Source organism: Saccopteryx bilineata, chromosome 2, assembly GCF_036850765.1.
Source record: "Saccopteryx bilineata isolate mSacBil1 chromosome 2, mSacBil1_pri_phased_curated, whole genome shotgun sequence".
Classification (NCBI taxonomy): domain Eukaryota; kingdom Metazoa; phylum Chordata; class Mammalia; order Chiroptera; family Emballonuridae; genus Saccopteryx; species Saccopteryx bilineata.
Window position 1 is genome coordinate 280755781 of NC_089491.1, and position 23348 is coordinate 280779128.

Here is a 23348-nt window from a genome sequence, read left to right on the forward strand (position 1 = left end):
GCACTCTTTTTTAAAAATATTTTTTATTTTTCTGAAGTGAGAAGCAGGGAGGCAGAGAGACAGGCTCTTGCATGTGCCTGACCAGGATCCACCTGGCATGCCCACCAGGCTGTTGCTCCATTGCAACTAGAGCCATTCTAGTGCCTGAGGCAGAGGCCATGTAGCCATCTTCAGTGCCCAGGCCAACTTTGCTCCAATGGAGCCTTGGCTGTGGGGAGGGGAAGAGAGAGACAGAGAGAAAGAAGGGGAAAGGTGGAGAAGCAGATGGGTGCTTCTCCTGTGTGCCTTGGCCAGGAATCAAACCCGGGACTTTCACATGCTGGGCCGATGCTCTACCGCTGAGCCAATCTGCCAGGGCCTATATTGCACCCTTGATTTAATGTCTTACATGTAATCAGTATATGGTAGATTTTATTACGTGGATGGATCAGCCGGTTTTCATAGCGTCTTGAGAAAGGGCTAAGGACAGGTATGGCAGCAGTAATCAGGTGGTTTCACAGAGCAGTGCCTTCTATGGTCAGCACGTCGCTCCTTGCATCATGGCCGGCCACACTCAGTGTGGGCTTATTCTGCTATGTGTTCAGAGAAGTCTATGTTAGTAGGACATTAGATTATATTTTACTTGAGGGGAGCTTCTTGTTGCATAGCCCATTATAATTTGTCGTGGGTGATCTCATTAAGTGCGTATGGAATGGGTAAACATGCATTTCTTCCCTTGACTTGGATTTCTTACATCTAATTCTTTTGGCACCTGAAGCCCAACAGACTATGTCTGAGGACGTCATGAGGGCCTTTTAGGATGAAGGGTATGAATACTTCTATGTACATGCTGTTTCGGAGAAGTGCTCTTCAACATGAAGCGATTTCAGAAGGCGGTCCTGAAGGGGGTGGCTGATGGAACATGGCTCACCAGGGAAGGCAGTGTGTGCAGCAGGCAAGAGTTAAGACACAGAGGGTTGTCACACCAGGCTTCTCTCTCCAGGGGGGTCCGGCCTCTCCATTCAGATGAGAGAGAAACGCGGGCTTACTTTAAAAAGCATACTATCCCTGCTTAGCCCAGTAGGAGAAATGGTGTCACTTATTTCACAGTTAAACAGGTCATTGCTCCTTATATGCACATAAAAGTAAAAATAAGAGGTTTTCTTTTCATTCCTCGGGGTACTGTATGACTCAGGGCCGGATTTTGAATCAGGACCTGTGGGTAGGCTTTAATAATTTAAGATATTAGTAAGTGACCGTTGCTTTTATGCTAATGAAAGGATATTTCTTGAAGGCCTATATTGATTTCTCTTTTTCTAACCAGACCAACTTGATAGGTACTTAGTGTTTGCATTGCCTGTCATCTTTTGAATTCTGATTGTTTCACACAAAATACCACAAATAGGTTATAAGACATCATCATCACTTTCTCTATTATGAAATTTTATTGGACTACAACGAGAAAGCACATGAAAATAGGAAGGAAGATTCATATGTACCTTTCAGAGCACCAGGAAAAGCATAGATCAACAGAATGCATTTTAAGTCAGTGAAATAGTCTCTGTTCAATGAAACTGATTTTTCTGCCAGCAATAACTGCTTTGATCACACTAGCAATTTGTAGTGATTCAGGCACTGCAAAGCACTCAATTTATGAAAAATATATCTTACCCACATAAAATTCACGCTATTCAGTACTTCTGAGGTCATAATATCCATGTGTGTGTTGAAATACTCAAATAAGTAATATATCCTTGTTGTTAATAGAGATACCTAGATTGACAGGAAAATGAAGCCAGTCTATCTTTTCTAGCGAGCTGATCCAGTTTATTACAAGTGGCCCTGTTATTGCCATGGAAATTTTAAGAGACGATGCTATCTGTGAATGGAAGAGGCTTCTTGGACCTGCCAACTCTGAGGTGGCACGTGCGGACGCTCCGGGCAGTGTCCGAGCCCTCTTCGGAACCGACGGCATAAGAAATGCAGCACATGGCCCCGATTCCTTCGCTTGTGCTGCCAGGGTAAGGTGTTTTAAAGAGATTTTCACTCTTTTGGTTTTGTGAAATGTTTGGTGTCAAAATATAGCATTCCTGCCTGACCTGTGGTGGCGCAGTGGATAAAGCGTCGACCTGGAAATGCTGGGGTCGCCGGTTCGAAACCCTGGGCTTGCCTGGTCAAGGCACATATGGGAGCTGATGCTTCCAGCTCCTCCCCCCTGTCTCTCTCTCCTCTCTCTCTCCCCCTCCCTCTCTTCTCTCTAAAATGAATAAATAAAATAAATAAATAAATAATTAAAAAAAAAAAAGCATTCCTGCCATTGCTGATTTAGGGTCACTGTATACAGATGATCTCTTTTTTTTTTTTTTTATAATTTTATTTTTTTAATGGGGCGACATCAATAAATCAGGTTACATATATTCAAAGATCAACAAGTCCAGGTTATCTTGTCTTTCAATTATATTGCATACCATCACCCAAAGTCAGATTGTCCTCTGTCACCTTCTATCTAGTTTTCTTTGTGCCCCTCCCCCTCCCCCTTTCCCTCTCCCTTTCCCCCCTCCCCCCGTAACCACCACACTCTTATCAATGTCTCTTAGTTTCACTTTTATGTCCCACCTACGTATGGAATAATGCAGTTCCTGGTTTTTTCTGATTTACTTATTTCACTTCGTATAATGTTATCAAGATCCCACCATTTTGCTGTAAATGTTCCGATGTCATCATTTCTTATGGCTGAGTAGTATTCCATAGTGTATATGTGCCACATCTTCTTTATCCAGTCTTCTATTGAAGGGCTTTTTAGTTGTTTCCATGTCCTGGCCACTGTGAACAATGCTGCATTGAACATGGGGCTGCATGTGTCTTTACGTATCAATGTTTCTGAGTTTTTGGGGTATATACCCAGTAGAGGGATTGCTGGGTCATAAGGTAGTTCTATTTGCAGTTTTTTGAGGAACCACCATACTTTCTTCCATAATGGTTGTACTACTTTACATTCCCACCAACAGTGTATGAGGGTTCCTTTTTCTCCACAGCCTCTCCAACATTTGCTATTACCTGTCTTGTTAATAATAGCTAATCTAACAGGTGTGAGATGGTATCTCATTGCAGTTTTGATTTGCATTTCTCTAATAACTAATGAAGATGAGCATCTTTTCATATATCTGTTGGCCATTTGTACTTCCTCCTGGGAGAAGTGTCTGTTCATGTCCTCTTCCCATTTTTTAATTGGATTGTTTGTTTGTTTGTTGTTGAGTTTTATGAGTTCTTTGTATCTTTTGGATATTAGGCCCTTATCTGAGCTGTTGTTTGAAAATATCATTTCCCATTTAGTTGGCTTTCTGTTTATTTTGTTATCAGTTTCTCTTGCTGAGCAAAAACTTCTTAGTCTGATGTAGTCCCATTCATTAATTTTTGCCTTCACTTCTCTTGCCTGTGGAGTCAAATTCATAAAATGCTCTTTAAAACCCAGGTCCATGAGTTGAGTACCTATGTCTTCTTCTATGTACTTTATTGTTTCAGGTCTTATGTTTAGATCTTTGATCCATTTTGAGTTAATTTTAGTACAGGGGGACAAACTGTAGTCCAGTTTCATTCTTTTGCATGTGGCTTTCCAGTTTTCCCAGCACCATTTATTGAAGAGGCTTTCTTTTCTCCATTGTGTGTTGTAGGCCCCTTTATCAAAAATTATTTGACTATATATATGTGGTTTTATTTCTGGACTTTCTATTCTGTTCCATTGGTCTGAGTGTCTATTTTTCTGCCAATACTATGCTGTTTTGATTGTCGTGGCCCTATAATAGAGTTTGAAGTCAGGTATTGTAATGCCCCCAGCTTCATTCTTTTTCTTTAGGATTGCTTTGGCTATTCGGGGTTTTTTATAGTTCCATATAAATCTGATGATTTTTTGCTCTATTTCTTTAAAAAATGTCATTGGAATTTTGATGGGAATTGCATTTAATTTGTATATTGCTTTGGGTAATATAGCCATCTTGATTATATTTATTCTTCCTAACCAAGAACAAGGAATATTCTTCCATCTCATTATAACAGATGATCTCATAATAGAGAAAACCTTTGACCTTTTGCCTAGCATTAAACAGTGGTTCAATGGTAGGTCCCCCTCATGAACTGGTGATCTGGTCATGGCCAAAATACACTTTCTCCATTTAAAATACTTCTCCAATTTCTTGTTCCAAAGAATGAAATTACTGAGGCTCATCAATGTTTGAATTACTGAATTTATGTAAGAATAGCAGTTTATGGACAGTGAATATTCAAAAAGAAGGCATCATTGGTATATTCTTTCCTTGGCTTCTAACACTCTATTTTCAAGCTTAACATTATTTTCTTCTCACATTTAGATCTAGTATTTATGAAAATGTCTTCCTACAATTATTCCTTATTTTAAATCCATACAAATAAAGTATCATTCTGGGTTTATACTGATGATGAATTAACAAAGTGCAAATTTATTCTTGGCATTGTGAGAAATTTCAGCTAATTCAAGATGGTTTTTAGTCTGCATTTCAAATTTGCAGTGAAATAATAGACATTTTTACAATAATTGTTTTTTTTTCTTACAACTCTGTTAGTAAATTCCTTTAGCTCGCCTTTCAAATTAGACCTTGAATCTGGTCACTGAGGTCTCAATTATTGTTATATTTTGTCTGGATGACTGCAAAGCCTACTAATACTTCTTCTCTTATACTCAGTTTATGAAAATTTTACCTTGCTCAAGTAAAATTAACTATGCCCAGAGGAATTTTTGTTAAATAAGTTGTATTAACAACTCAATTATTGAATTTTGATTTCCATGGTCTGGCCCCCAGAGCCACACCTGACCGGCCTGTCTCTCTCCACCTTCCCTCCCTCCCCTCTCTTCCATACGCCCTGTGCCCTGGGAATAGCATGCTCTGCCTGACTTACCCAGGGAGCGGCGAAGCAGGCCCTGTGGCTGGGTGGGGGCGAGGAGGGATGGGTAGTTGGGGTCCTGTGGACCACAGTAGTACTAGTCTTCCCTCTGAGGAAAACGGAGAGTCACTGTATGGTTTGGAACAGAGGACTGACGTGTGTGAATTGTCATTTAAAATGACCATTCTGTCTGCTACTTTGAGAATAGACCGTAGGGTGAGGAGCCTGACCAGTGGTGGTGCAGTGGACAGGGTGTCAGCCTGGGACACTGAGGTCCCAGGTTTGAAACCCTGAGATCGCCAGCTTGAGCGTGGGCTCGCCAGCTTGAGTGTGGGATCATTGACGTGATCCCAAGGTTGCTGGTTTGAGCCCAAAGGTCACTGGCTTAGAGCCCAAGGTCGCTGGCTTGAACCAGGGGTCACTGGCTCAGCCTGAGCTCCCTGGTCAGGGCACATATGAGAAGCAATCAGTGAACAACTAAAGTGATGCAACTACAAGTTGATGCTTCTCATCTCTCTCCCTTCCTGTCCTCTCTCTCTCCCTCTCTCAAATAGGATGAGATAGGATGAGGAAGGGTTATGTGTTGAGTAGAGGTGCGTTCGGAATGCTGTTAATACAGGATAGTCAGGAAGTCCTCATAGTCCTTGCTTTGAGGTGTTAAGTCAACATCTGGGGAAAAGCGTCGAGGGAAGAAAAGGCATAATACCTGCGGAATCTGAGGGAACATCATTGCTGCAGTCCAGGGAGAGCGAGTCAGCGAGACCAGAGCAGAAATGCAGTGCTTTGTGGAAACAGGAGACAGGTCCCCAGGGCTAACCAGGGGCTAGATCACATCTGGCTGTGCGGAACATGTTGGACTTTGAAATTCATCCCCAGTGAGACAAGAGGCCACTGGAGGATTCTGTGCAGGGTGATGTGATCTGTGTGGACAAGTTTCATTCTGACTGCTGTGTGAAGAATAGCTCTGGCCTGCTGTGGCTGGATAGCTAGCTAAGTGGTTAGAACATATAGGTCTTCCTATCTCATAAATATCCTAGGAGTTCAAGGTACGAGGTTTCATATGCCAACGTCATTTCTCTTTGTGTTTAGGAAATGGAGTTATTTTTTCCTTCCAGTGGAGTTTGTGGGCCGGCAAACACTGCTAAATTTACCAATTGCACCTGCTGCATCATTAAGCCCCATGCCATCAGTGATGGTGAGTGCCATGTTGAGTACAAGACAGCCGTTTTGTTCGTAGAAGCTGATTTTGGTGATGTCTGTTTTCTTGGTGTATTTTATATGTACAAATTAAAGTATACGGTAAGTTTATTATTTCATTTATTTTTTCAAAGGCACATGAGTAAATGTGCCAAAATATGATGGATAAATCTATCTAAATCTATATTTCTGTTTGAAAAATATCTTTGTACACAAATTTTTGACACTATCTCCAATCCTTTCCTCTGGCTAGTTTTCTAGTAGTAGAATTATCCGTTGAAAGAATATGAACCTTAAAGATCTTGTTGCATAATTAGTGTTTCTTTATTTAGAAAGTACTTTAATATCTTATAGATGCTTAGGACCACAATTACAGGGAAGCAACATGCAGGATGGGTAAAAAAAACATTTATGGAGAACTTCCTCTGAGTCAGATAGTAGACTGAATATCTGTGCATTATCTCTTTGAATCTCAGCAATGATGTCAAATTGGTGGATTTATCATTCTTCCCCAGATAAATGAGGCCAGGTGAGAATCAGTCATTTCCCCCTGTGTAGAAACGGGAGGCTCAGTGCAATCCCTGGTCTCTTGTAGCCTCCACGTCCTTTTCTGTAGACGTGTTGCTGCACAGCATGGACAGCAGAACACCACATGGTTGGAAGCACTTCTGGAGGAGGTCACAGTAACATCTGAGATGGTTGGTGCCGCTGAGAAAAACTGGGCTTTCTTCTTACCTGCGCATGGACACACACTCATGCAACATACAGACACACATACAACATACAGACACACACTGAAACGTGATGAGACAAGTTCTTGTTAAAAGGCCTCCACTCTAAAAAAAAGCATAGTATTTGGATTTTAGTACATTCAGTTTGATCTTGATCTGATTTAATTTTTTCTAAGGAAAAATATGCATAGAAAGAGACAGAAATAAAAATGAATTAGAGTATTAAATATCTCAAGTACATAGATAACTATAATAAACTTAAAAATGATTATATAAATGCAAGGTGATGTCAGATGACTAATATGATATTTACACAGGTTTAAGTCATTTTTACTCAGTTATTCTTTAATAACTAATACATTAATAGATTTAATGTATTCCTATTTGATACATAACATTTGAGGCAAATAAATGAAAGTAAAAGGTGACAGAACACTTTCACCTTGGCATCGAGGCTTCTTTTATTTTTAAGCCTTGCTTTTCGCGACGCTTTAAGACCATTTTAAAATGTGTAATTCACCCAGTTTAGCTTAAACTGTGGCTACAATAAAACACACTTTGAAGTCTCATATTGCATTTATTATTAGGTTAACTTGGCCCCCTTTCAGTGGCTGGTTTATGTTTATCTTTTTCTGTAAGGATCCCATTTCCTGGTGTATTTAATTTCACCCGTGGTCTAGTACGGGTATGAGAGAAAAGTTAATGAAAGAAAGTTGTTGGTAAGAGAGCTGCTAGGAAGGAATAGGTTTGTTCCCCTGGAGGACCACCAGCTCTCCCCAGAGAATGTCAGAGGAGCCCGCTGACCAAGCGACACTCAGTATCCTGCTTGCTACAGGAAAGAGCACACCTTGAGGGAGCCTCAGGAGGCTTGGCCAGGGCGAGGTCATGGGCAGAGCTGGTGGAGTTGCAGGTAAACCTTGAGAGACTGACGCTAAGCCCGTGAGGGCTGTGATCTGACTGGAGCTGGGCAGAGTTCATGATGTCAGAGTTGAGCATTTGTGGGAACAGTGAGGCAAGGAGCTCACCCAAGTTTGATAAGGGAGTTGTTTGCCAAGTTGAGAGAAGATTGTGAAAGGGGGAGTGTCTGAGTAGTCTGTTGTTGGGGTAAGTGGATTTGGGGAGGTGGCCAACACGTACAATGGAGTTACTTACTGATTTACAGCCTTATCTTTGTAGGTAAGAATTTGTTAGCAGAAAGAATGGAATCACATGCATATAGGCCGCCTTACTTCTTAGTCCTGCAGCTAATCTCTATGAATGATTGGTTCTCTTCTCACTTGTAAGAGCGCTAGAAAAAAAATAGGTGTGAAATAGATAGTGGGAAAAATAGTAATAAGGCATTATTGGCATTTGTGGTCTTGTTATTGATGTAGCTTGAAATATATCTTGTCACTTGGGGCAATTGGTTTAAAAGAGAAGAAAAACAAGGTGAATGTTCTTTTCTCTTTTCTTTTTTAATTTCAGTATTATGCAATATGTTTGTTTTGATGTTCTCAGTATTATTTTTATGTAGTTAAATTTTACTATAGAGTAAGTGAATTTACTCTGAAATCAGGTTACACAGGCTTGAATTCTGGCTTTGCTACTTACCAGCCATGGAGTGTTAGATAAATGACTGAATCTCTTTCTACCTTGTTTCTTCATCTGTGAAGTGAGAATAATAGTGTATCTTCTTCAGAGGGGAACATAAGGATTAAATGCAATGGTTCAGTAACTAAACAATTGATTAAATGTAAGGGTTAATGCCCCAGTACAGTGCCCAGTGCTCAGTTAAGTGCTATGTAGGTGTTAGACATGATGACGGTGATTCCACTACTAAGACTCCTACTACATCCATGTCCATTGCTACTAATACCGTTGTCTTTTAATTTTTAAGGAATGCTGAATGACTCCTTCGTAACAAAGCAATAACTTACAATGCTAACAAAATCAAATATCCACACCTACCATCTGCAGAAAGGAAGAAAACCCCCTGTCTAAGGAACAAAGCACTTTCATTGTTCTCCTCAGGTCAAGGGGTGGTCTGTGGAAGTCCGTGAAGTGGGCGATTGCCTACCTTGCTGGTTCAGCAGCTGTCCTCCATGACCTGTCCTGACTGTCCCTTAGGCTGGCACTGGGCAGAGGGAGGTCCCCAAATCTGGGAGAGCTGCTTTTGCACTTGTCATGACCCCAGAATTTAGCCTTTGAAGTACCCTGAAGTTTTGTTTGAAAAATCTTTTCTTATAACAAATTTGTGCATTAAACAGTTTTACTGCATTGTTCATAACACTGTGCTTGCTGAAATTGTTTCTTTCTCAGTAAAATGAGTCAAGATGGTTAAAAGTTTTCCCTTGGCCTTTAAACCCCAGTATTCTGTTACTCTGTGAAATAGTGTAGAAAATTCTTACAAAAGAAAAATAAATTCTGTAACTCATACGTTGTGCTTTGGCTGTAAAAATTCTTTTTTTCATAGAGGCTGTTTGAAAGCAGTTTTAGGTTTTTAAAAAGACAGACAGTTTTGGGGTTATCTGTTTGTATTTCATCTATTAAGAAGCAAATTATTTAGTAGGATATTGGCCAGTTTGTAAATGAAAGGCCAGACTTGTCTCTGATATGCTAATTGAAGCAGATCTGTCATCAGCAAGATTATATTTATCATGTTCGTCACTTTTAAAAATTAGGTTGTTCTTTCTCAAACCTCTTGCCGAGGTTTAGTTTCCGCTCTGAGTGGTAGTTCGGATGCTAGGTAGGTTGAGAGCCCGCGGGACACATTCTACCCCGCGGAACCCCCTGGATAGGGGCTGCTCAGGCTGATTCTGTTCCCAGCTTCTGCGTAGTTGGCTTCCTTCAAGGAATTCAGCTTCTGGGATATGTGAAAGAGGCATGAACCCTCTGGTGTAAGGAGATTGGACTTAAACGTTGTAAATCTAACTCAGTTTCAATAAAAGTTTTTGGAGTGGGTCCAGTTTTGAAGTTTTGTGGTGGTTTTATGTTCTATCTCAAATAGTAAACAGGGAATTCATAACAGATGCTCTAAGTACACTGAAATGTAACACCCTGACTTCGAGGATGCAGAGCTTAGCATATCTAACCCTTTACAGAAAAAGTTTACTCTCTCTGCCATAGAGTATTTTTATTGATCCTGCCCTAATTTTAGCATCTGTACCTAACTCTAAATGTTATTAATAAAATTTAAACTTGTTCAAGTCTCTCCAGATTTTTTTCTAAGACAGAGATTTTTTTGTCTTAGTAAAAACAGCCACTGAAATCTCCTCCATTTCCAAATTATTGATGTGAGAACGTTTGTTCTCCTTTCTTTTAAACTTTTTATTTAACCTTATTGATGTATAATTTATGTAACATAAATTCATTCCAAGCCTGCAGTTCAGATGCTATATTATGGTGTCTCAAGCTTTTAAGTCACGAAGTCCTTCACCTATAAGCTTGGTCCTGTCTCCTTGGAGACAATTATAGGAGGAGTAGGTAGTTTGATTGTTTGAATATGTTCCAATGGAAAAGGACAATTGACTAGATTTATTCCAGGCTCCATTGTGTGCCTTTCTGAGAGGCTCTCTATCCATGACACATGACAAAGCAATGGAAAGTTACTCTGCCTTTTATCTTTGGAAGTCAGGGCTTACTCATCACACCTTCCTGGAATGAAGAAGCATCTGTTGCTAGGCAGCCACGGCCCAGCACCTAGCAACTGTGATGTGTGCCTCAGGAACCTTAGCCCTCCTTGGAACCTAGCGATATCTATATAAGCGAGAGGCCTGGACTCGTCCGTCCGATTTAGAGGAAACAAGAATCTAGGTAAAGGAATGGCAAAAAGGTCCGTGAAAGTCCTGCTGGACCTGGTGAGAGTGATCGTAGGAAGTAATGTTCCGAATGACGATGATCATTCTGTCGCTTGACACTTGCTAGTTGTGACCTTGGAAAGATTTCTAGACCTCTCTAAAGCCCTTTTCTTCATCTGCAAAATGAAGGTGATGGAACCTATTTTCAACAAGTTAACACACGCGATGTACTGAGAGCAGTTTGTGTAGTGTGCAAGAAAATGCTAGCTTTAGTAATAGTAACTGTAGAGATTATATGACGTGATACATTTTTTTAAAAATCAGCAGTTTGCCTTATTTCAAACAAACCATCTGAAAACTTAGTTACTTTAAAAACAATGTTTTATTTCTCACAAGTCTGTGGATTGCCTGGGCTCATGTGATTCTTCAGTGGTGTACCTGGGGTTACTTGGCTGACTTTTTTTAAATTTGAGTTTATTGGGGTGAAATTAGTTAATAAAATTCAACAGATTTTAGGTGCATATTTCTACAATACACCAACTGCATATTACTTTGAGTGTTCACCACCCCAAGTCAAGTCTCCCTCCGTCATCACCTGTCCCCCTTCGGTCCTCCTGCATCTCCCGCACCCTGTTCTCCCACCCTCTTCCCCCCGCAGACCCCATTGTTCTCCAAGATAGGGGTCTCAAAAGTCAGAATGCAGTTTTAAGCCTTCATAATTTTAGAAATACAAATGTTACGAACTTAAAAATACCCCTTGCAAGCATAATTACTTACATTTCTTTTATATTTCATTTTATATTTTTGAAAAATATTTAAGTTTATGTTTTGGTAAACATTTAAAAAAATTTATATATTGAAACTCTGAAATAATATTTTTTTCTTTTTATGACAGAGGCAGAGAGAGAGACAGAGGGACAGATAGGGACAGACAGGAAGGGAGAGAGATGAGAAGCTTTAATTCTTTGTTGTGCCTCTTTAGTTGTTCATTGCTTGCTTTCTCACATGTGCCTTGACCTGGGGGACTACAGCAGAGCGAGTGACCCCTTGCTCAAGCCAGCGACCCTGCGCCCAAGCTGGTGAGCCGTGCTCAGGCCAACAACCTTGGGGTTTCAAATCTGGGTGCTCTGCATCCCAGTCTGACACTATCCAGTGCACCACGGTCTGGTCAGGTGAAATAATATTTTATTATATTATTATAAGACATATTTTCTAAGTTACTAAAACCAGCACTAAGACTTATGGGACATCCTGTATGTGTGTACTTAAGGGACAATATTTATTGGAAGGAGTATTATTTCATTTCAAAATAATTTGGAAACTTCATTTCCTCCTCCCCTTTTTCCACTTGTTTTCACTTGAGGGTTTAGTAGTCACCATTCAGGGAATGAGGCTATCGAAGCCCCTTGCCGCTTGCTTGCCTTTGAGGTCTAGCTCGGCTAACCTGTTAGGGTCCGGGCTCGCACAGAGGGTTCCAGGAGGACCAGGACTGGTGCACGTTTCCATACAGCACTTTAGGACAGAGTACCCCCCCCCCCCCGCCCGCCTGTTTTTCATTCACGTGGCTGTTAGAGGGCCATGAAATTTCACAACACATGATAACTAATGTTGAACATCGTTGCACATGACCTAGATGCATAGAAAGAAGAGCTCAGAGAGTTTGTAGCAAAGGTGGTATGTTCCCACTGCTGCCTTGAGGAGCCCCTGTGCTAGTTTCCGTGTCTCCTGCTGAGGCCGCCTCTGCACAGATGCACAGTGACAGAAGACAGGGGCCCCTTCCGCCAAGGCTGTGGCTTTGCTCTTCGGGCTGCATCCCTCCTGCCAGCTAGGTGCTAGACCGATTCCTGTGGAGCTGGGGTCCAGAGACTCGGCATGCCATGTGACTTACTAGGAAAGGTTTTAGAATTGAAAAGCTAAGGTAGCATGATCTCACATTGTCAGACTTTAAAAGAGGGTTCAGGTTACAGGGCAGATTAGAAATGCTGAAATTCTGACAATGTAATGATAATTGATTCTTATGAGGAAGAAAAAGAGTACACATCTTAAAAAAATATACCTAACTACGGGTCTCAGAAAAGCTTGGGTTTCCCCGTGAGATGTTAGAGAATTGGAGGGGTTCACAATTACGAAAAGTGCTGTAAGTGTTTGGGTGGAGAGGAAATGGTGCCCTGCGTGTCTGCGTCCTCACGTCTCTCTTGCTCTGGGGGCCCATGCTTTTGTGGCTCCCGCCTGTTTGGTGGTTAGCTATTTGTAACCTAGCACCAGTTTATATCTAACTGCCTCTCTGTTGTCATACGGTGACCGGTGTCTGCAAGACAGAAGTTTTTTCTCTGGAGCTGTTTTCATGGTGATTATTACAGACCAGCCCAGTTATCAGAGGGATGGTTTGCAAGGTCTCTCTCTCTCTCTCTTTAAATTTCAGCTTTCAATTACAGTTGACATTCAGTATTACTTTGTATTAGTTTCAGGTGTACAGCATAGTGGTTAGACAATCATATACTTTACAAAGCGATCCCCACACTTCCCTCAAGAAGAAGGGCTGAGGTTCCGGGCTGGGAGGGAGACTTGCTTTCACTATACACATTTTCCTTTCATTTCACGTGTTTTCTGACAAAGAATGGCCTTAAAAATTAAATGATAGAGTCTCGAGGAAAGTAAGACAAAAAGTTCAAAGTTTAAAAAATGCACTCATTTGTGACTTCCTCAGTAGGATGCTGTAGGTTTGGAGTAGCGGGAGTAAGGAAGTATGTGACTGGAAATTATAATCATAGGCTTTTCAGGTCACATTAGCCTTCTCTGTACCTGGGACAGTGGTCATTTTCCTGTTGTCCTGAGATCTTGCTCTCAGGTCATCAGTTCTCAAACGTTCTCAAACAAGTCCTGGAGTGTTTGTTAAAGTGCAGATCCCAGGTCCTGCCTCCAGAGCCTCGATGTCAGTCCATCTGCATTTCCAACAAGTGCCAGGTCATGCCGACTGCTAATGCAGGGACCACATTTTGGGAACCACTAGACACCAGGCTGGGAAACAGAAGGAGACCCAGGTGCACCCTAGGGCGTGCAGCAGTGCTCCCCACAGGCAGGATAGTATTATCTGCTGGGGAAATCAGATAGTGCCATTTCAAACCAGTGGAAGAAACAATGTTCATGAAATCAGAGGCCGAAATTTGTGGATATCTGTGATTTAGGATAGCTGGAATAAACAAAAATCAGCGTACCTATAAAAAAAACAAACCTGTATAACTCTAGCTTTGAAAACCTCGTTCTTTATATGTCTTTAAAAAATGAGACAGTAATAATTTTAAGAAAAGAAAAAGATTTATTTACTTTGTTTTGTTGATGTTGGAGTTCGTCGATCCATTGAATTACTTTTTCAGTCTTTTTCATTTCAGTGTTTGCTTATAAAACTAACAGATCTCCACTGATGGGTTATAACACGTATAGCACTTGTATAATTATACTCATGAACTTCTAGAGACATGAAGTCTGCTTCTAATGGGACTTGTGCTTACTCCACCCTCCACGGCCCTCCTTCAAGATTAGGAAAGATCTCGCCCTACCCAGGATCCTGTGGTGTAAAAACCGAGCATTGCTTTTGATTGGTTGATTGCCCTGTTTTCTCTAGTAACCTGGCATTGACTTTGGACTTCGGATAACCTGTTCGCCTAATATTACAAAATTTCTGTTTCTAGTCTGTCCAGCCCATACCCTACTTTATTTTTGTTTTCCATGGACTGTCTGTTTTAAAATTGGGATCTTATTTCAGCCACACTTGGCTGTTGTTGGCCTCTTCTGCTCTGCTGAGCCTGTCCTTGTCTCTCCAGGAAGGAGGAGCTCTGGATGGCACTTCCCTAGAGCTCTGAGATCCCCTGGGTCTCCTCTCTTGTCCTGTGCTGGTGTGGGGCCTGCCTTGACTGGTGTCTACTCACTTACTTACATTATGGTGGATTTTAATGTACTGAGTCACTATGTTGTGGGTATGTCTTTAAAGCTATGTTGGTTACTCTTAATTGTCTTGTAAGAAGTTTATAGGATTTATGCTTGTTAGGACATTGGCAAGGAAAAATGCATTATTTTCAGTCTGGTGGGTGGTGTAGTGGAGAACCAGAATGCTGTCGGGTGCATTAGGCCTGCTTGCTGCTAGAATAGATTCTATGATCAGCTAGTAGATGAGTGTGAGACCCTTTAAGACCTAAGTGCCTCCTAGCAGTTCTCAGTTTAACCATTCTGCTAACAGCTAAACTCTCTTCTTCTGTTGACTTAATGTGATTCTGCAGTATTTTTGCTTACTAGGAGGCAGGAAATCATAGACATTTGCAGCCAATCTGATCTGTGAGTTTATCCTTTCACCTGATTAAAAATTGCTGGACAATTATCAGTAAAGCAGTGTTGTTTATGATTCCACAGAGTCTAGGAGAAAGCTTTTCCACCTCTCCGTGATGATTACGGTTCTTTGTTATGCACGTTTGCCAGGGTCAGAATTAATTTCCTCTGTGAATTTAGCAATTCTTGTAATTTCTTTTGTATTTTGGCATTGGAAATTAGTCTAAACTCTTATCATCTCTAGCTTTGATTTGTCTTGACATTAATCACATTTTAAAGACACCTAGCCGTATTTTTTTGTTAAAATACCTTTTATTTTTATTTCACTAGGTTTTTTACATTTTAAAAGAAATCAGATTTCTCCAATTTGATTTACATTGGTTATTAATATGAAGCATGTCATCTTTTTATGTATCAGTTTTGCTCGTTCATGCACTGTTGGCTCCACCAGGATGAAAACTTAATACGGGTTCTTACCCAAATAAAACGCAAGATTTCTTGGCTGACATGTTCCTATCCTTCGGTTTCGTTTCTCATTACCCCTGTTGAGCGTCTGCATGGTGGCGTGGAGCCTCCAGGGTATGGTGAACTTTTTGTATCAGCCTGGCAGCTTCTTCCAAGTTTCATTTTGTAAGTTGTTTTGCTCACCAAAGTATTCTCTTCATGGGCTCTGACTTCTATGAAGAGGGTTTTGTTTCCTCTATTTATATATGACTGTTGCCAGGGGTAAGTTTGCCATTCACAGTGAAGGTGTCTTTTTTAGTATTTCTGCCGTGCCAGGCAGGCTCCCTGGATGCTGGGTTGCTGTCCGGGGTACAGGTTGCTCTGTGGATGTCATGGTATCAGGGGAAATAGTAAATAAGCCTCCCAACAAGGAGCTTGCTGTTAGACTAAGTTATTTCTACAGGCCATATTTTTGGATGTAGAGATTTGTGGCAAAATTGAAACTACTAAATTTTTTTTTTTCTGAAGTGAAAACCGGGGAGGCAGACAGACTCCCGCATGTGCCCAACCGGGATCCACCTGGCCTGCCCACCAGGGAGCGATGCTCTGCCCATCTTAGTCGTTGCTCTGTTGCAACTAGAGCCATTCTAGTGCCTGAGGTGGAGGCCATGGAGCCATCCTCAGTGCCTGGGCCAACTTTGGTCCCATGGAGCCTTGGCTGTGGGAGAGAAAGAGAGAGAGAGAGAAAGGAGAAGGGGGGAAGGTAGAGAAGCAGATGGACACCTCTCCTATATGCCCTGGCCAGGAATTGGACCTGGGATTTTCACACCGGGGCCGATGTTCTACTGCTGAGCAAATGGCCAGGGCTGAAACTACTAAATTTTTAACTTTGAAATTTTATTTTGTTATAATTTTAAAGACTATTGTTCATCTCCTTTGTTAATAACTTTTAATGATTTCTTTCTGGAAAACAGTTTCTTTCCTAGGGTTACTAATAAATGGTAAAATAATTATTGTTTTCTCTTTCTTTCAAATTTGATAAGCATAAAATGATAAGAAAGGAAACCTTAAACTCTGAATAATTAATAAATCGAGTGATGGTCTTCTGAACAGTTCAAAATTTACTAGCTATGCATTCTGTATTGTTACTGATTTTATAGTGCACATTAAGATCAGAAAGATAGGCTGCACATATATAATAATGTATATCTTTGCAGATTGTAGGGGAGGCAGACTTTTTTTACTCTCAGAATTTTTGGTGGGTGGACTATAGAATAAATTGACACAAGACAGAGGAAGAGGAGAAAAGCATTCAGGTTTATTTAAGACACATTGTACTTGACACAGGGACCTTCATCAGGAGCAAAGACCAGAGAAATGGAGAAACCACCTTGCTTTTATATGAAGTCGAACAAAGAAAAGGCCACTGTGCCACTCGTGGAAAAGTGACTAAACTATGTGGAGAGACTAAAGGAAGATCAGCATTATTTTAGGAAGGTCTGTTTGTATAGAATTCTCTCCATCGCAATTTCTGGCCCTTAATGATAAGAATGTTGCTTTTTGTCTGGTTGAGTGAGGGCACCTTGCACATGGGAATTTTATCTCTTGCTTTTAAGAAAAGAAGGAAGATCAGAGTGTTTTCTTGTATTTGCTGTTTTTTGAGTGTCTCTAACTGAAAATAATCAATATACCAGGGCAATGTATTTTGAGGTAGCGTGTTTTGAACTTCTTTAATCTATGTTGATCATTTAATTGGCTGTGTACAAGGCAGCTAAGTATTTTGACTAATTGGTTGTGGTATAATCTGAGTCTGGGGGTGTGCAGAACTGGGCGTGTTGTTCATCCCTTGAGTGTAGAAGGTAAACATCTACAAAATGAAGTTAATGGTGCTTCCCTCTTAGCAAGGCTGTTGTGAGGGTTCTGTGAAGTAATATGACCAGCACATGCATTCACACGCACGGAGACCAGACTAGCCTTTCTCTCAAGTTCGTGTGACCCTTCCACAGTGCAGACTCGCTTCTGGTAGGTGACTGTCAGAGACTGTCTTTCCTGGCTTTCCTTGGAGGGCCATGTCACTGGGCCTTTGGAAAGGACCATCTCCCTGACTCTGAGTTGCTTTGGCATCTTTGTCAGAAATCAGTTGGGAATGTTTGTGTGGCTCTCTGTCTGGGTTTCCTGTTCTGTCCCATTGGCCTATATGCCTGTCACTCAGCCAGTACCGCATCCTTGATTATTATAGCTAAGTCAGGAAGTCAGGTAGACTGAGTCCTCCCACTGTTTCTGTATTTTTTTTTTTAATTTGTTGTTTTGAAATTAGCTTTGAATTATTTTAGATGTTCTAGTTACTTTTCCATAAAATTTTAAAGTAATCTTTTTTTTTATTAATTTTATTTTTTAATGGGATGACATCAATAAATCAGGATACATATATTTAAAGATAACAAGTCCAGGTTATCTTGTCGTTCAATTATGTTACATACCCATCACCCAAAGTCAGATTGTCCTCTGTCACCTTCTATCTTGTTTTCTTTGTGCCCCTCCCCCTCCCCCTTTCCCTCTCCCATTTCCTCCTCCCCCCCCGCCCCACCGTAACCACCACACTCTTATCAATGTCTCTTAGTTTCACTTTTATGTCCCACCTACGTATGGAATAATGCAGTTCCTGGTTTTTTCTGATTTCTTATTTCGCTTCGTATCATGTTATCAAGATCCCACCATTTTGCTGTAAATGTTCCGATGTCATCATTTCTTATGGCTGAGTAGTATTCCATAGTGTATATGTGCCACATCTTCTTTATCCAGTCTTCTATTGACGGGCTTTTTGGTTGTTTCCATGTCCTGGCCACTGTGAACAATGCTGCAATAAACATGGGGCTGCATGTGTCTTTACGTATCAATGTTTCTGAGTTTTTGGGGTATATACCCAGTAGAGGGATTGCTGGGTCATAAGGTAGTTCTATTTTCAGTTTTTTGAGGAACTACCATACTTTCTTCCATAATGGTTGTACTACTTTACATTCCCACCAACAGTGTATGAGGGTTCCTTTTTCTCCACAGCCTCTCCAACATTTGCTATTACCTGTCTGCTAATAATAGCTAATCGAACAGGTGTGAGGTGGTATCTCATTGCCGTTTTGATTTGCATTTCTCTAATAGCTAAAGAAGATGAGCATCTTTTCATATATCTGTTGGCCATTTGTATTTCTTCCTGGGAGAAGTGTCTGTTCATATCCTCTTCCCATTTTTTTATTGGATTGTTTGTTTGTTTGTTGTTGAGTTTTATGAGTTCTTTGTATATTTTGGATATTAGGCCCTTATCTGAGCTGCTGTTTGAAAATATCATTTCCCATTTAGTTGGCTTTCTGTTTATTTTGCTATCAGTTTCTCTGGCTGAGCAAAAACTTCTTAGTCTGATGTAGTCCCATTCATTAATTTTTGCCTTCACTTCTCTTGCCTGTGGAGTCAAATTCATAAAATGCTCTTTAAAACCCAGGTCCATGAGTTGAGTACCTATGTCTTCTTCTATGTACTTAATTGTTTCAGGTCTTATGTTTAGATCTTTGATCCATTTTGAGTTAATTTTTGTACAGGGGGAGAGACTGTAGTCCAGTTTCATTCTTTTGCATGTGGCTTTCCAGTTTTCCCAGCACCATTTATTGAAGAGGCTTTCTTTTCTCCATTGTGTGTTGTAGGCCCCTTTATCAAAAATTATTTGACTATATATATGTGGTTTTATTTCTGGACTTTCTATTCTGTTCCATTGGTCTGAGTATCTATTTTTCTGCCAATACCATGCTGTTTTGATTGTCGTGGCCCTATAATATAGTTTGAAGTCAGGTATTGTAATGCCCCCAGGTTCATTCTTTTTCTTTAGGATTGCTTTGGCTATTCGGGGTTTTTTATAGTTCCATATAAATCTGATGATTTTTTGCTCTATTTCTTTAAAAAACGTCATTGAAAGTTTGATGGGAATTGCATTAAATTTGTATATTGCTTTGGGTAATATAGTCATCTTGATTATATTTATTCTTCCTAGCCGAGAACAAGGTATATTCTTCCATCTCATTATATCTTTTTCGATTTCCCTTAACAATGGTTTATAGTTTTCATTATATAAGTCCTTTACATTCTTTGTTATGTTTATTCCTAAGTATTTTATTTTTTTTTTTGCAATCGCGAAGGGGATTATTCTTTTGAGTTCGTTCTCAATTGTTTCATTGTTGGCATATAGAAAGGCTATTGACTTCTGTATGTTAATTTTGTATCCTGCGACCTTACTGTATTGGCTTATTGTTTCTAGTAGTCTTTTTGTGGATTCTTTGGGGTTCTCGATGTATAGGATCATATCATCTGCAAAAAGTGATACCTTTACTTCTTCTTTTCCGATATGGATGCCTTTTATTTCTTTGTCTTGTCTGATTGCTCTGGCTAGAACCTCTAGTACCACATTAAATAAGAGTGGAGAGAGTGGACAACCCTGTCTTGTTCCTGATTTAAGGGGGAAAGCCTTCAGTTTAGTGCCATTTAATATGATGTTAGCTGATGGTTTATCATATATGGCCTTTATCATGTTGAGATATTTTCCTTCTATACCCATTTTGTTGAGAGTCTTAAACATAAAATTGTGTTGTATTTCATCAAAAGCCTTTTCTGTGTCTATTGATAAGATCATGTGGTTTTTGTTCGTTGTTTTGTTGATATGGTGTATTACGTTAACCGTTTTACGTATGTTGAACCATCCTTGAGATTCTGGGATGAATCCCACTTGATCATGATGTATTACTTTTTTAATATGTTGTTGTATTCGATTTGCTAGTATTTTGTTTAGTATTTTAGCATCTGTATTCATTAGAGATATTGGTCTGTAGTTTTTTTTTTTGTGCCATCCTTGCCTGGTTTTGGTATGAGGGTTATGTTGGCCTCATAAAATGTGTTCGGAAGTATTGCTTCTTCTTCAATTTTTTGGAAGACTTTGAGTAGAATAGGAACCAAGTCTTCTTTGAATGTGATAAAATTCGCTGGTATAGCCGTCAGGGCCTGGACTTTTATTTTTGGGGAGGTTTTTAATGGTTTTTTCTATTTCTTCTCTACTGATAGGTCTGTTTAGGCTTTCTGCTTCTTCTTGACTCAGTCTAGGAAGGTTGTATTGTTCTAGGAATTTATCCATTTCTTCTAGGTTGTTGAATTTAGTGGCATAAAGTTTTTCATAGTATTCTACAATAATTCTTTTTTTTTTTTTTCCATTTTTTTTTTTTCTGAAGCTGGAAACAGGGAGAGACAGTCAGACAGACTCCCGCATGCGCCCGGCCGGGATCCACCGGGCACACCCACTAGGGGCGACGCTCTGCCCACCAGGGGGCGATACTCTGCCCATCCTGGGCGTCGCCATGTTGCGACCAGAGCCACTCCAGCGCCTGGGGCAGAGGCCACAGAGCCATCCCCAGCGCCCGGGCCATCTTTGCTCCAATGGAGCCTCGGCTGCGGGAAGGGAAGAGAGAGACAGAGAGGAAAGCGCGGCGGAGGGGTGGAGAAGCAAATGGGCGCTTCTCCTGTGTGCCCTGGCCGAGAATCGAACCCGGGTCCTCCGCACGCTAGGCCGACGCTCTACCGCTGAGCCAACCGGCCAGGGCCTCTACAATAATTCTTTGTATACCTACGGTGTCCGTGGTGATTTTTCCTCTTTCATTTTGGATTTTGTTTATATGAGTTCTTTCTCTTTTTTCCTTGGTAAGTCTTGCCAAGGGTTTGTCAATTTTGTTGATCTTTTCAAAGAACCAGCTCCTTGTTCTATTAATTTTTTCTATAGTTTTTCTGTTCTCTAATTCATTTATTTCTGCTCTGATTTTTATTATCTCCTTTCTTTGGCTGGTTTTGGGTTGTCTTTGTTCTTCTTTTTCTAGTTCCTTAAGGTGGGAAGTTAAGTGGTTCACTTGGGCTCTCTCTTGTTTGTTCATATAGGCCTGAAGTGATATGAACTTCCCTCTTATCACTGCTTTTGCTGCATCCCATAGATTCTGATATGTCGTATTGTCATTTTCATTAGTCTGTATATATCTTTTGATATCTGCACTTATTTCTTCTTTGACCCATTCATTTTTTAAAAGTATGTTGTTTAGTTTCCACATTTTTGTGGGATTTTTTTCCTCTTTTTTGCAGTTGAATTCTAGTTTCAAGGCTTTATGATCAGAAAATATGCTTGGCACACCTTCAGTTTTTCTGAATTTGCTGATGTTGTTTTTGTGGCCCAACATATGGTCAATTCTTGAGAATGATCCATGTACACTGGAGAAAAATGTATACTCAGTCACTTTGGGATGAAATGTCCTGTAGATGTCTATCATATCCAGGTGCTCTAGTGTTTTGTTTAAGGCCACTATGTCTTTGTTGATTCTCTGTTTGGATGACCGAGCTAGATCCATCAGCGGTGTATTGAGGTCTCCAAGTATGATTGTATTTTTGTCAGTTTTTGTTTTAAGATCAATAAGTAGCTGTCTTATATATTTTGGTGCTCCTTGGTTTGGTGCATATATATTAAGAATTGTTATGTCTTCTTGATTCAGTGTCCCTTTAGCCATTATGAAATGGCCATTTTTGTCTCTGAGTACTTTTCCTGTCTTGTAGTCAGCATTATCCGATATGAGTATTGCTACACCTGCTTTTTTTTGGATGTTATTTGCTTAGAGTATTGTTTTCCAGCCTTTCACTTTGAATTTGTTTTTATCCTTGTTACTTAGATGAGTTTCCTGTAGGCAGCATACAGTTGGATTTTCTTTTTTAATGCATTCTGCTACTCTGTGTCTTTTTATTGGTGAGTTTAATCCGTTTACATTTAGTGTAATTATTGATACTTGTGAGTTCCCTATTGCCATTTTATATCTTGCTTTCTGTTAGTTTTGTGTCTTGTTTGATCCTTCTCTTTCGTTTTTCTATCTTTTGTTTTTATTTGGTTGTATTCCATACATCTTTCCTCTGTTGCTATCTCTTTTATCTCATGTGCTTCTGTGGTGGTTTTTTCAATGGTGGTTACCTTTGAGTAATGAAAAGGGTCCCTACCCTGTTCAGTATAGCGAACTATTTTGTGAGTACTTTTGCACTCCATCATCCTTTGCTACTGTTAATCTCCATCTTCTCCCCCCCTTTCTTTTTGTTGTTGTCACAGTTTAAATTTGGTTTTATTGTTTTCTTCTTGGAGCTTTTACTTGTGGCTCTGTTTTTTTTTGTTCTTTGTATCTGATTGGAGAACCCCCTTTAGTAATTCCTGGAGTAGGGGTTTTCTGATGATAAATTCCCTCATCTTTTCTGTATCTGTGAATGTTTTTATTTCTCCTTCATATTTGAAGGATAGCTTTTTTTTTTTTTTTTTTTTTTTCATTTTTCTGAAGCTGGAAACAGGGAGAGACAGTCAGACAGACTCCCGCATGCGCCCGACCGGGATCCACCCGGCACGCCCACCAGGGGCGGTGCTCTGCCCCCCAGGGGGCGATGCTCTGCCCATCCTGGGCGTCGCCATATTGCGACCAGAGCCACTCTAGCGCCTGAGGCAGAGGCCACAGAGCCATGCCCAGCGCCCGGGCCATCTTTGCTCCAATGGAGCCTTGGCTGCGGGAGGGGAAGAGAGAGACAGAGAGGAAAGCGCGGTGGAGGGGTGGAGAAGCAAATGGGCGCTTCTCCTATGTGCCCTGGCCGGGAATCGAACCCGGGTCCTCCGCACGCTAGGCCGATGCTCTACTGCTGAGCCAACCGGCCAGGGCTGAAGGATAGCTTTGATGGGTATAGTATTCGTGGCTGAAAGTTCCTCTCTTTCAGGACTTTAAATATTGGGGTCCACTCTCTTCTAGCTTGTAGAGTTTCTGCTGAGAAATCTGATGATAATCTAATGGGCCTTCCTTTATATGTTGTATTCTTCTTTTCCCTGGCTGCCTTGAGAATTTTTTCTTTGCTGTTGGTTTGTGTCAATTTCATTATGATATGCCTTGGAGTAGGTTTG

The 23348-nt window shown here is 40.6% G+C and overlaps 1 protein-coding gene across 2 annotated transcripts in view; it reads left to right on the forward strand.

The window, feature by feature from the left end:
- The window catches only part of NME7 (NME/NM23 family member 7), a 154073-nt gene that overhangs the window by 48366 nt on the left and 82359 nt on the right, over positions 1 to 23348 (forward strand). For both annotated transcript variants that reach the window (XM_066261087.1, XM_066261088.1), the window contains exons 6-7: positions 1793 to 2000; positions 5983 to 6088. In XM_066261087.1, the coding sequence (XP_066117184.1) occupies positions 1793 to 2000; positions 5983 to 6088 (314 nt within the window). The remainder of the gene's footprint in view (positions 1 to 1792; positions 2001 to 5982; positions 6089 to 23348) is intronic.